Source organism: Gambusia affinis, linkage group LG17 (assembly GCF_019740435.1).
Source record: "Gambusia affinis linkage group LG17, SWU_Gaff_1.0, whole genome shotgun sequence".
In the NCBI taxonomy this organism is placed as follows: Eukaryota; Metazoa; Chordata; class Actinopteri; order Cyprinodontiformes; family Poeciliidae; genus Gambusia; species Gambusia affinis.
This window is the reverse complement of record NC_057884.1, coordinates 13,028,124-13,040,398: the sequence shown is the minus strand read 5'-3', so window position 1 is coordinate 13,040,398 and position 12,275 is coordinate 13,028,124. Positions and strand designations below refer to the sequence as shown.

At 37.7% G+C, this 12,275-nt stretch overlaps 2 protein-coding genes across 6 annotated transcripts in view; one reads left to right on the top strand and one right to left on the bottom strand.

Annotated features, from left to right (window-relative positions):
* The window catches only part of LOC122819495 (nipped-B-like protein B), a 28,984-nt gene extending 22,589 nt beyond the window's left edge, over nt 1-6,395 (bottom strand). The window contains exons 1-6 of one of the 5 annotated variants that reach the window (XM_044096263.1): nt 6,292-6,395; nt 4,927-5,076; nt 3,035-3,200; nt 2,689-2,789; nt 1,910-2,003; nt 1,683-1,825 (exon numbers count right to left, since the gene is read on the bottom strand). In XM_044096263.1, the coding sequence (XP_043952198.1) occupies nt 1,683-1,825; nt 1,910-2,003; nt 2,689-2,789; nt 3,035-3,200; nt 4,927-4,990 (568 nt within the window). In that variant the 5' untranslated portion in view covers nt 4,991-5,076; nt 6,292-6,395. Of the gene's footprint in view, nt 1-1,682; nt 1,826-1,909; nt 2,004-2,688; nt 2,790-3,034; nt 3,201-4,926; nt 5,077-5,596; nt 5,615-6,014; nt 6,217-6,291 lie in introns of those variants that run through there. The other 4 variants (XM_044096260.1, XM_044096258.1, XM_044096262.1 and 1 more) reach the window with 4 other exon arrangements.
* A 2,817-nt stretch (nt 6,396-9,212) lies between these two features.
* Nucleotides 9,213-12,056, top strand: mlana (melan-A). Its single transcript, XM_044096257.1, has 5 exons — nt 9,213-9,400; nt 10,032-10,124; nt 10,271-10,367; nt 10,498-10,605; nt 11,932-12,056. The coding sequence occupies exons 2-5, from the start codon at nt 10,036-10,038 to the stop codon at nt 11,998-12,000; spliced, it is 363 nt and encodes a 120-aa protein (XP_043952192.1). The 5' UTR covers nt 9,213-9,400; nt 10,032-10,035; the 3' UTR covers nt 12,001-12,056.
* The last annotated feature ends 219 nt before the right edge of the window (nt 12,057-12,275 follow it).

The following is a 12,275-nucleotide window of genomic DNA, read 5'->3' as shown; positions in this document are numbered from 1 at the left end:
TAACAAGCAAGAAAGTAATTTTTGTCCCCACCAGAACGAACCTAAATCTCTTCCTGGATGGACTTCAGACAGTTTCATTTGGTGAACTTCTCGATGTAATCTGGAAAATTCCAACTGCATTTGTTGCGTGAACCTAGACAGTAATCTGCACAGTATCTTAATTGATAAAGTATCTAAAACATGATCACTCAAGATGGAGTTTAATGTTAGATGTTAACAATTTATGGCAGATCCCAATTCAACTTTTTGGGAAGATTGCATGTTGTTACTATATTATAACAACAACACTCAAAATGTATTTTCTTGTCTTTCTGTCATGAGCAATCATTAGTCAGAGTGACATCACTTTGCATTAGAGGAGTCGCTGTAAATGATAAAACTGTTTTATCATGTTAACGCAAAGAAAAAAGCATGACGGCATGGACATTTTAACTGTATTAGGCACATATTAGCGATAGGGATGCAAAATAAATCTTAAACAATTTAAAACATTGTGTCGGCCAATATTAGTTCATTTTAATATATTAGTCTGATACATGAAACTGAGCCATTAACAACCAATATATTTATTTCAATCTTGTTGCCATATGGTTTTGGAGGACAAGTGGGAGAAACTGGTCATATGGTATTTGTTTGGTCCTGTGACAGTGATTGGGGGGAACTTTACTGAAGACGAGAAGCAGTGTTGAAGTCAGTGTCTTTTTCAAGGTGTCAAAATGTCGTGTTTAATGTTAATGTCATGTTTTGATTGTTGATTCTATGTTGCATTGTGTTTCTGTGTCTGATATGATGTAAAGCACTTTGAAATGCCTTGCTGCTGAAATGTGCTATACAAATAAAATTTGATTGATTGATTGAGTGAAAAGGTTAGCAACATATACAACAATTATGCATATAATATCTGTAAATATCTATTATCAGCCATTGCACCAATATCAAATATTTATTTCGGCTCAAATATTAATCAGTGCATCCCTAATTAGCAATTACCCCAGCAATCATTATTAAATCATTATGTCTACTTCCAAGAGATTTTCAAAACATTAATATTTTCAAATCCAGCATGTTCAATTACAGACCAAAGCTTGAAACAATAAAAATAACTTTTCGTTATACTTCAGCCATCCTGTTATCTGCTGAATATCCTGTTCTTTCTCAGACATGTTTTCATGTGCTGCTGAAAATGTAGCACATCATTTCAAATAGCCTCATACAACTCTGTGCCTCCTCTGACTTGATTATTAAATGTGTCACTGAGACTGAATATAGCAGCGTCTTCATCACTTGGTTACAACTTCCACACTGAAAAGTGTTGTTAACTTGTGACGCATTCACTGATCAGAAAAAGATACTATTTTTAGCTTCTTAACCGACAACGGTTGATGAAACCAAAAATCGTTTTATTTTATTCTCTGACAATTTCTATGGGCATCTTCAACATCACCAAGAGGTCAAACAATGAAACAGAGCGGGAAGTTGCAGGGTATTTAAATTCTAATACACTGTGCCTTAGCAGAACTATTGTAGTGACACATAGCATATTTATGCAATATGCAATGTGTCACCTAGATTGAACTTCCTGCTTTTACTTGCAGCTTAATTGTCTCACAACTGCAGGCCTATGTTAAACTGATCAACGTTAGACACATGTTGCCTTCCTCTTGATAAAACGTTGTACTCACCTTGTTGAGTCTGATGAGAGTAACTGGGTGGATTGTACTGAATGTAGTCTGCAGGACTCTGGGGGGTGTAGGGGCTGGGTATGGGGCTGTTCTGCTGGGGTACAAACTGAGTAGCTGAGCCACACTGTGGGGATGTAAAGCATCTGTGAAAGAGGAAGAGTAGTCTTAATGGAAGTAGTGGGGCCTCTGCTTCTTTGTCATCTGATAAGAAGGTGATAAAACTTTACCCAGAGGGGCTTTGCTGATAATTTGATGCTGGACTTCCATGAACTTGGTTCTGAGAAATCTTGTACTGCTGTATTAATGGTTGCTGCAGTACACCTAAAACATAGAAAACATGTGGTTAGGAAAATAAAAGACAAAAAATGTGTATTCTTTAGCTAAACTAAAACCATCAATTCAGAAGCTTCACTGGAAACTTGAATTTAAACTGTAGTTATGCTGTAACTATTAATTAAACTTCATCATTTCTTTTGCTAGATTACAACTTCCAGCAACAGAATGCCAATTTGCTATTTTGTTTAGCTAGAAAGGTTCTCTATAACTCTATATACCTCTTTGTTATACGGTTGTTTCTACACTCTCACATTGGTGCATTTATTGAGAGAGGAAAGATTTTAGAAAATAATTATTCTTAAAGATAGCCCTCAACATCACAATTAGATGAACCCCTAACAATTAACCAAATAAACCATGTTTATTAATATCTTCAATACCACATACCAGCCATATCCCCATAATATGTTACCAAACTATCCATCCATCCATTTTCTAACACCCTTGTCCCTAGTGGGGATGGAAGGGGTGCTGGTGCCTATGTCCAGCAAACATTCTGGGCGAGAGGCGGGCGAGAGGCAGGGTACACCCTGTGTTGATTAGGGTGTAAAATCTTTGAGGAGCACTTTCTGTGAGCTAGTGCTAAAAAAATTCTACTTATGTAAAGCAATGTTTTACTATTCTTAGTGTCCCTCTTTTACAATGAACACCTTATAATGAGTTAGCATACTTTTGTCCCTGAAGATCCTGGGGTTCCTGGTCAGCAATGTTTGAAGAAGTATTGGCATATCACCCTCTGGTTCATCATTTCCAAGGTTGTCCTTCAGCTCTCTGAAAAACAAACCAAAGAATATGTGTCTTTTAAAGGCAGTGACGGAACATTAGACCTCACATTTTCTGATTATCATATACCTGAGTTGGTCAGTCTGATTAAGCTCTGTCTTTTATGAGATTGATGAAAAAGCTAACAATTGTTAATCAATTAATCAAAAAAATTTACTTATAGCCAGGAAGGCTTAGCAAAGTTTTTAAAATATCTGCTTAAATGCTTTCATGCATCTTAAAAAGGTCCTTACATGTGTTCTGTGGAGACCTGGTTAAGGCTATGTGCCAGCTGAGTCACCAGATTCTCATCTCGACACACCAACAGGCTGCTGACCTCGTCGGAGATCCTTCCATTGTAGAGCAGGCTCTTAGCAGTGGTGGCCGGAAGAGGGGAAGGCAAAGGCAGCTGGTTCAGTACTGCAGGATAAATGTAAGAAAATACAGAGAGAAATCATCAAACAAAGCACAAAAACTGAAATGATCTCCACTTTGTGCTGAGTATATAGTCCATCCATCTATCCATCCAATTTCTTCTACTTTATCCGGGGTCGGGTCGCGGGGGTATCAGCTTCAGAAGGGAGGCCCAGTCTTCCCTCTCCCCAGCCACTTGTTCCAGCTCCTCCGTGGGAATCCCGTGGCGTTCCCAGGCCAGCCGAGAAACATAGTCCCTCCAGCATGTCCTGGGTCTTCCCCGGGGCCTCCTCCCGGTGGGACGCGCCTGGATCACCTCACCAGGGAGGCGTCCAGGAGGCATCCTGACCAGATGCCCAAGCCACCTCAACTGGCTCCTCTCTACGTGAAGGAGCAGCGGGTCTACTCTGAGTCTCTCCTGGATGACCGAGCTTCTCACCCTATCTCTAAGGGAGAGCCCAGCCACCCTACGGAGAAAACTCATTTCGGCCGCTTGTATCCGTGATCTTGTTCTTTCGGTCATGACCCAAAGTTCATGACCATAGATGAGGGTAGGAACGACCGGTAAATCGAGAGCTTCGCTTTTTGACTCAGCTCTCTCTTAAGGTACATAATTATTATAAATAAATGTGGCTTTTGGTGACTTTCTTAAATTTTCTTTAAATTGCAGGGCTTCTGCAACAAGCAATAAATCAATTAATCACATGATAAATTTAAACAAGATCAATAACTTCCATTCGAATGATTTATCATTTTATTTCTTTGTTGTTTCTATTGTTTTGTTTATTTATTTTGGACATTTAAAATGTCTTCCAGTTCCAGTGTTAAATGTTGATTAGAATTTAAAGCTTATTGATCACTGACAATGTGTTCTTGCATTAACAGGCCATTATCATTATACTACTTGAAAATGGTCTCAAAACAACAATGTTGTCGTTTTTAGCAATAACTTCTGGGACAATTTATTATCCAGAAACATTAGTTATTGTTGCAGGGCTACTATAGACCATTGTTACCGTAGACAATTAAGTAATTTCTAGGTCAATTTGAGAATGAAAAGTGTCAGAATTTAACTTAATAGTTAAAACTTAACAAAAATCAAGTGCATTAAATATTATGTTGTCAACGTAGATTGATGGTTTTTTTGGCTTTGTCATCTAAGTCAGTTTATTTTTAATAAAGTGACCAAACTTTTGCAGCAAGTGTGAGTTATTGACAGCAGGCTCAGACCAGTTTTGGAAATCTGTGTTTTTTAAGTCAGACCTTCTTAAATTTTCAATCTTCATCTGGAAGTAGAAACATTAGCAGAAAATATTTTGACTACATCTCACTTGACATAAAATATTAGGACAGTTTCATCAGCAGATGTCTGTTGTGGTTTTGTTAAAAAAGACTGGATGTTGGCTGATAAGATTCCCTCCGACAGGTTTGCTATTTTAATAAATAGCCATTTTACAAAAAGCTTCTTGTTAAGGGTAAATGAGAATAAACATCTGCATGTATAAAGAAGCATTTTCCAATTTGGTCTAGATTCCCTCAGCCTGCTTCTACCTATCTACACCAAACTTTCTGCACTAAAATCACAGGCAGCAATGGGCTTCAGTTAGTATTTAGCTTCCTGTACATTTCAGATCTAACATAATTTCCAGCTAATCATTATTGTTGTCTCATCCTGTCTCATCTGTGGTTAGCATGCGTGTGAACCATTTAGAAGGAACAATGTTGCACTTACAGTCGGTTAGGCTAGCAATTCCAGCAAGAGTAGTGATGGGAACATGAGGCATATCACCATTCATGCTGAAGATGAGGTCAAGAGGTCGTGTCAATGCACAGGCAGCTCAGTGTCACCAATCTCTTCCTAATCGTCACATCTCCAAAAGAGCTGCAAAGACAGAAAGGTGGTAATTGAAAGTCCATACTCTACAAGGGTCAGAAGCCATAAAATGCAACACTGTTCCTTTGATGTCTATTAATAATAGTAATATTAATACTAGTAATGATAGGACGTGGTTAAATACTTAACACATATGAAAATTGGGTGACAATTATCAAACTGTAATGTCACTATAAATGCCTCACTTAGGCAAACAGATTATACGGACCCTACAGCAAGCCTAGACATGCCCTCCAAAAGGTATTGATTGAAGGTTTATTTAAATATAAGCACATTATTCCCTGAGTCTATTTGCATCCCTAATGACACGCCTCCGGCCACTGTACTTTTTACTTGCCCTAAATCTATTATGCATTTGTTGATAAACCATGAAGAGAAGTGAATCTTCCCTGCCAGGAGACGCGAGTAATGATCCAATTAGTGACCAGAAAAAGTTTGCATAATTCTCCGAGTGTGCGTCCCCAAACCTCCAACCTAAAAACGCTGACTTTTCCGAGTTCCTACTTACATTTTAGGAGCTGAGCCCCCCTCAAACTGTAACCAAAGGAGACTGTTAAAAACCTTTAACCTGTTAGCTAGTTATATCTCATTTTCTTCTTTTGTTGTCGTGTCAAGATTCCCCTGACTGGCCGAAACCACAACAGCGACATTAGCTTATTTTAAAATCAAGTGTTAATGTATAATTACTCTGCTATTATAATTGTGCCATTTAAGGCACAGTTTACAAGGACAAGAAAACCGATGAGAGGTTTGAGAAAGTGAGCGAAATCAACTGGCTGTTAGCCGGCTAGCAACAACTGGAGATGTAGCTAATGTATGCTAGCTGGCTAGAATAGCTCATCGAGTGCGCATCAAAGCCGCTTAGCCGCGGTTTCATTACTATTCTTCGCTATTTTGTCCTACACCGGTTACAATGTGCAACTCACAATTACTACGGCCTTCGTTGACGCATCTCTAGCTCCCAAAGTGGACCTCGGACTTGCCTAAAGGAAGCGTAACCCCGACCCGACGCCAAGGAGGCAGCCAGGGGTACAAAGCAGAAAAGACCCCATCACAAATCAGAATTATACCCCCCTTTGGCCAATTCTGTAATGTTCCCACCCCCTCGCGGCTGTCTGCTGGGTCTGGCACCGCGCAAAACACACAGGAGGGTAAACAATCCGTCTGAAAATAGGATGTTGCTCTCGGATGTAGCTTATTTACCTCTGGATGTGATGAGAAAGAGAAGTGGTTCTGGTGGAGGAGGAGGAGCAGCAGGAGTAGGATGGCAGCTGGAGCTGGAGAGGAGTCTCTAGCTCCCTCTCCGTCCTACTGTTCAAACAGCTCCGTGTAATAGCTGCACAACGACACTGTAACAACCACCGGGGCTGGCATTTATTTATTTATTTTTACCCCCCTCACGATTTATATATCTGATAAGAGAGGAAACGCGGATATCTGACTGAAAGTTTACCTGGGCTCCATTTGTGATCTAAGCAGAGTAAAAGCCAGAGGCATTAGTTATTTGCGTTTCGTGTCAGGTCCCAGTTTCTGTTTTGAACAAAACCTTTAAAACATCCAAGATTATGCGGGTCTTGAGATCCTCTTGAGAAAATAATATTAATACCAAAAACAGAACTTAGGAAGGACAGTTTTTTCTAAATAATGTAAAAGATTTTTTAAAAAATCAAGATTTTAATATATGAAAGCAACATATTGGTCAATATATGTGCAGCTGACACAAATTGTTTATACTACTGCATAACCAGCTCTGTAAAAATGCTTTGCTTAACCAAGACTTGGGATTATGGGCCACTGACATTTTTATTTGGAGCTTTCAAAACTGAAAAGTTTGAGAACCAGTATTTAGATGATTTATTGTCATGTAAAAATTTTGCACATCCCATGAAATGTTTCACATTTTGTCACGTTACAAACTTCAACATATTTATTGGGATTTTATTCTAGGGCAACTGTCTGTGTAGTTTTCAAGATTTTCCATTGGTTTTAAGTCTGGACTTTGATTAGGCCATTCTGGTTCTAATGGAAGAGAAACAAATATGAAAAATAAATAGAGAATTGGGGCTTATTCTGTGAAATTTCAAGATATCTTTCAGACAGTGTTATTCTATCCTTGTCAGGAATTAGTATTAGTACTGTTTCATCATGTTTTTTTCAGAATGTTGCACTGATGTAGATGTAAAATTATAATTTCTTGCAAGATCATGTGATGAGACTAGGATTAAATTTGTGAGACAGGCATTTAATCAAATCCAAAGGATATCAGACTTGTCAGACATAAATAACAAGTCTGAGAAACCTGGGAGAAACCAGTGTTTTCTCCCTGGTTGAGAAATGACTGACAGAGAATCTGGCATTCAGCACTCTAACCCAAGAATTACATATGACAGGAGGGGTAAAGTAAATTAAATTAACTGTTTTCTAATTACGTGCTTCAAGGTAATAATGGATTTCTGAAGTTAGATCCAGCCATTAATCCGAGACTTTAATTGTAGGACGTTGTGATTCTCTTAATTTAAAAAGGCGACGAGCTCCCTCTAGTGGTGAAAATCAGCTCTTGTCGGTTTCCTTTTACTCCTGATTGTTAATCTCCGTCCCTCTGGATTCTGATATCCTCTGGCAGTGTTTTTGTGAAAAAATTATTTGTGCAGCACAGCAGATCAATGGCTTATGCATAATCTAAACATTAAACAAAAGTGTTGATAATTAACTGGCAAGGAAAGACTGTAAACCACTATTAGTTAAAGGTTTAGATTCAATTTAAATCTGATGCACCCAGAAATTTGCTGAAACAATTTATGGATTCACTATAACATAAAAAAAATCTTTATATATTTACATGAACAGTTTGATGATTTGTTTCCTGTAAATTCTTTGGCACACCAACATTTCTGGTATATCATCAATACTCAGAACTTTTCAAGTCTTGCCATGACATTGTGGTCACAGACTTTTAGTGACTCTAAGACATCTAAACATTTATAGGTGCTCAACAATTACTGACCCCTTCACCATGTCTTTACATTTAAAAAGGTCAATTTGTGATTGGAATTTGCTGTCTGCTTTTCCCCAGATTATTTAAATGTTTGCTGAGGTGTCCAAACTGTGATGCATGATACACCGTGCTTCATTTTTGTTAAATATACACTGATTTTTATGTTTTTTCTTAGATGCCAAAATTCCAATGCATCATCCTCCATGTCTTACATTTTAGACAGTTTCTCTTACTTTTTTGGCAATGGGTGTGCTATCCATTTCTGCCAAAATAGTTACAATAATTACATCATCATGTAGCTACTTAAAACACAACTCATCCTCTGAGGATGAGTTGTTATAAATGTCCAAAATGCTTAATATTTCAAATATTTGTAACACTTTTTTTTTTTATAAATACTTGTTTCATTGATTAAATTTTGCCCAGAAATGATGTTTTCTCCAATGTGCTCCACATTTCATTTCACATGCAAATTGTCCCATTATCTGGGTTTGTAATAAATGTAAAAATTCCAAAAGAAACTTCTAAATGTCACTTCATTGCCTAAACTATATTTAATGACCCTAGATTTATTTATCCTTATTAACACAGATATCTGTTCAGCAGTTAATCTTTATCTCCTGTGTTTGAGAAAACATTGAAACTGTCCTATTTGGCTTTTTCTGATTTAAATGAGCCAGAAGATGTCTGTGCAAATTTAAAAGTAAACTGAGCAGCAGTGTTTCTCACCATGAGACCACAGCGCATCTCTTTTCTTGTGAGACAAAAAGTTGTTTTACATGGTCTATGACCAAATAATCATAAGCTACACCAAGGCTGTTAAAAGGTCACGTTTTTATTTTACTTCACAGAAACCAGCTTTTCTTTTGGAAGTTGGAGAGAAGATCCTAGAAGAAATGATGCTATTTTGTTTTTAAAATTTATCATATAATCATAAAGTTGAAATAGACAGCTTCATTTGTATACTTTGCAAGCTATCATGATCGGAAATTATGTAAGTGCAGTTCTTAAGAGATCTCCAAAACAAACACAAACATTATCTCTCACATGAAAGGCCAGCAGCTGACTCTTGAAGTTTCACGAGTGGACAGGAGTGTTGTGCTTAAGGCAATGGGGGTTTCACGGTAATTACTCCGTTTCAATGGGTTTAACCATGAGCTTCTAACCCGTGACGGTCATGAGGAATTTTGTTTGCCCCTGTCTGCTCTCCCAAATACTGAGGAAAGGGTTTTGAGGAGTGGAGGAGCACAGAGCTTGGTGGCCAGTCTGAGGTTTTCCAATCTGAAGGAGTGCAGCCTGGCACCAGGGAATAATCAGGTAAGATTCACATAAAAAGAAAATGTACCGTAGGGCTTGTTATAAAGTGAAGGATAGAATATTAGAAATAATTGCTTTAATCTGAAGACGATAACTTTGTTTTTAACTGGAACAGGTGCTTATGACAAAAAAGCAGATTTCATGTGTTTAATTGCTGTTTGAGGTTGTTTGTCCTATTTCTAGTTTTTTCCCCTCAGTTCATTAAATGTAACAAGATATGTCAGTTGTTTACAAAAAACCCCCAGCATACGTTGGCAAAATATTAATAATGCAATATGTGGCAGTGAAACATTTACGATTCTAGTATACTGTTTGAAAAACAGACTTATGGTTTGGTTTAAATTAAAATGAACACATAGAAATATTCAGAACTGATCAGACTTTCAACTTTTTTTATGATAGCATCACTTTTTGGCTTATATTTTTTGAACATTCTCACCTGAAAGGTTTTTTTATTTGGGATCATTTTCATTCCACAAGTCTAGTGAGAGAATCAGCATGTCTGAATGGTTATTTGAATTCAATATATAGTATTTTACAAGCATGCAAAAATACAGAAGAATTAGTTCCCTGGTTGAGAAACTAACCTTGACTACTTCTAATTTTGAGGCTATTTCTGGTTGACTTTCAGCTTGATGTTGTGCAATCGGACAACCGGAATGCCTCGTGGAGACTTCAACGTCTACTTTGCCAGCGGACGGAGAGGATATGTCAGAGCTGAGGAGTAAACAGATTACTTATCTGCAGTCATCTGGTTGTTAAACAGAGTTTAATGAATTATCATCTAGATATCCTGCAATATATTGTGAGTTGAAAGCTTTGGGGAGAGAGAGGATGACTCCAGACTAAAAAAAGTATTATCACTTCCAGGGCAGTTGGCATAGGTCTTCTGGTTGTTGTCCTCGCTGGCCTCTTCATTCTAGGCTGCTGGTACCTCAAGAAGAGGAGCGGCTACAAAATAATCAGGGTGAGACCATCTCATTTCACTTAAGTCCTCTTTAATAATTTTTGAATTTGTAACTCATTTTATGTTATCCACAAAGGAGTTTATTACCGATATATTTTATTCTTCGTTTCATCTCAACGCTTCAATGCAGAGCACCGGCTCAGGATCTGCAGGTTTTACAGGAGGCCAGTACTCAGAGCCAGGAACTTCAGCAGACAACAAAATGGCTCTTGCTGACTTTGGCAGCTTCCGATCAGTGGTAAGGGTTGAATAGTTACATTTATATCCTAAATGGTCTCTTTTTTTCCTAAGAAAAACTCAAAAGACTCAAAGCCCTTCTGAGAACAGTAGAGCATGTAAAGCCAATGCAATGCAGTGGATGCCTGAGGGAGATTATTATGTCACCAGACTAGGCCGAGGTATTAAAAATCTCTCATTCCCAAGGGAAGTGTGCACCCTGGGCTAGCAAGCAGAGGGGATGCTGAGATTGCAACACTTACCATACAGCTCCCTCTACATTTATGGGCACCCTGAGTAAGGACATGTAATAAATAAATGTATCTTTCATTTCAGTGTAGAAAAAAAAACATATTAAGAAATTACTTTTTTCTAAAAAATAGTGATTGTCACCCCCTGTCCCCCTAAACCAAAAAGATATAAAATTTCACAAGGCTGGAGCATGCAGAGAGAGGGATCTTTGAACAATTTTCCTTCAGTTTTAAGTTTTGTTTTCCATGATGCCAAGCACTCTTAACAAGGTTCTCAAGGCCCTAGAAGAAAAACGGGCCCATTGCAACATTGTGGAACCTCCACTGTACTTAAAAGTGGGCATATTCTCTGCATATTCATTCTGAGATAGCGTCTTATCAATGTTGTGTTGACTTGGTGAACCTATGAGTTATTTTCTCTGCAACAGTTCAGTAAGAGTGATGACTGGGGGAAAAATTTCAACCTCTATTATTCTCCCCAATGGGCATGGACGACAAGAGAAACTTGAATCCTCATCCAGTTCTTTTTGTTTTTAAGCATTGTTGCTCTAACAGTAATTATAGCCACATTTAGGTAAACATGAGTTTCTTCCTGACTTATGAAGAGTCTGACCTTACTTGAATGGAATGTTGAATGAATACAGCTGAACAAAAACATGCATGTAGAATTATGTGTATACTAAGAAATGGTTGTGAACCAATACAAGGCCATACACACTCTAATACGTTTAGAAAATATTGGCACATTTTTTTAAAAATGCCTCAATGACGTTAATTTTGTGTGATTGTGGCATAGGTGACTATGGGAAAAAAACTTGAGATTTCTTACATGGCTGAAGAAAAATATTGAAATTAAAGATGGACTTTTAAGTAATTTTTGTAGCACAAAATCAGCATAACAAAGACCTTTTAAATATCTGAATCTGGGATGTCTAAGAGTGGGGGCCACTTTATGTAAGTCATGTACACATTTAAAATTATTTGTTGAGATAATTTTTAAATGTTTAGATCATAATGTATTATAATACATTATCATTTATTATAATTCTCTGCAAATCAGTCTTATCGCGTTCCAATGTTTTCAAACTCTACCCTAGGTTCCCAATGCTCCTCCAGCCTATGAGAAGATTTCTTCAGGACCACTGCCGCCTCCTTATTCCCCCTAAGTGAGAAAGACCAACATCTACAGAGAAACACAAACATGTGAAGACCAAACTCAGAACTGGACTCGTTGGACAAAACATCAAGCATCACTGTCGACGTACTTCATAAATGAATGGCACCTACAGAAAAATGCATTGTTTTTCTTGCTTTGTAAAAATCTTTTCACGAATAAAGATGAAACATACAATCTAGGCTGTTTCAGGAAACAAGAATTGCAAAACACTTTTTTTTTAGGGGGGGGGACAGTCGCATTGTTTATTTCCATGCAGTAATGTCC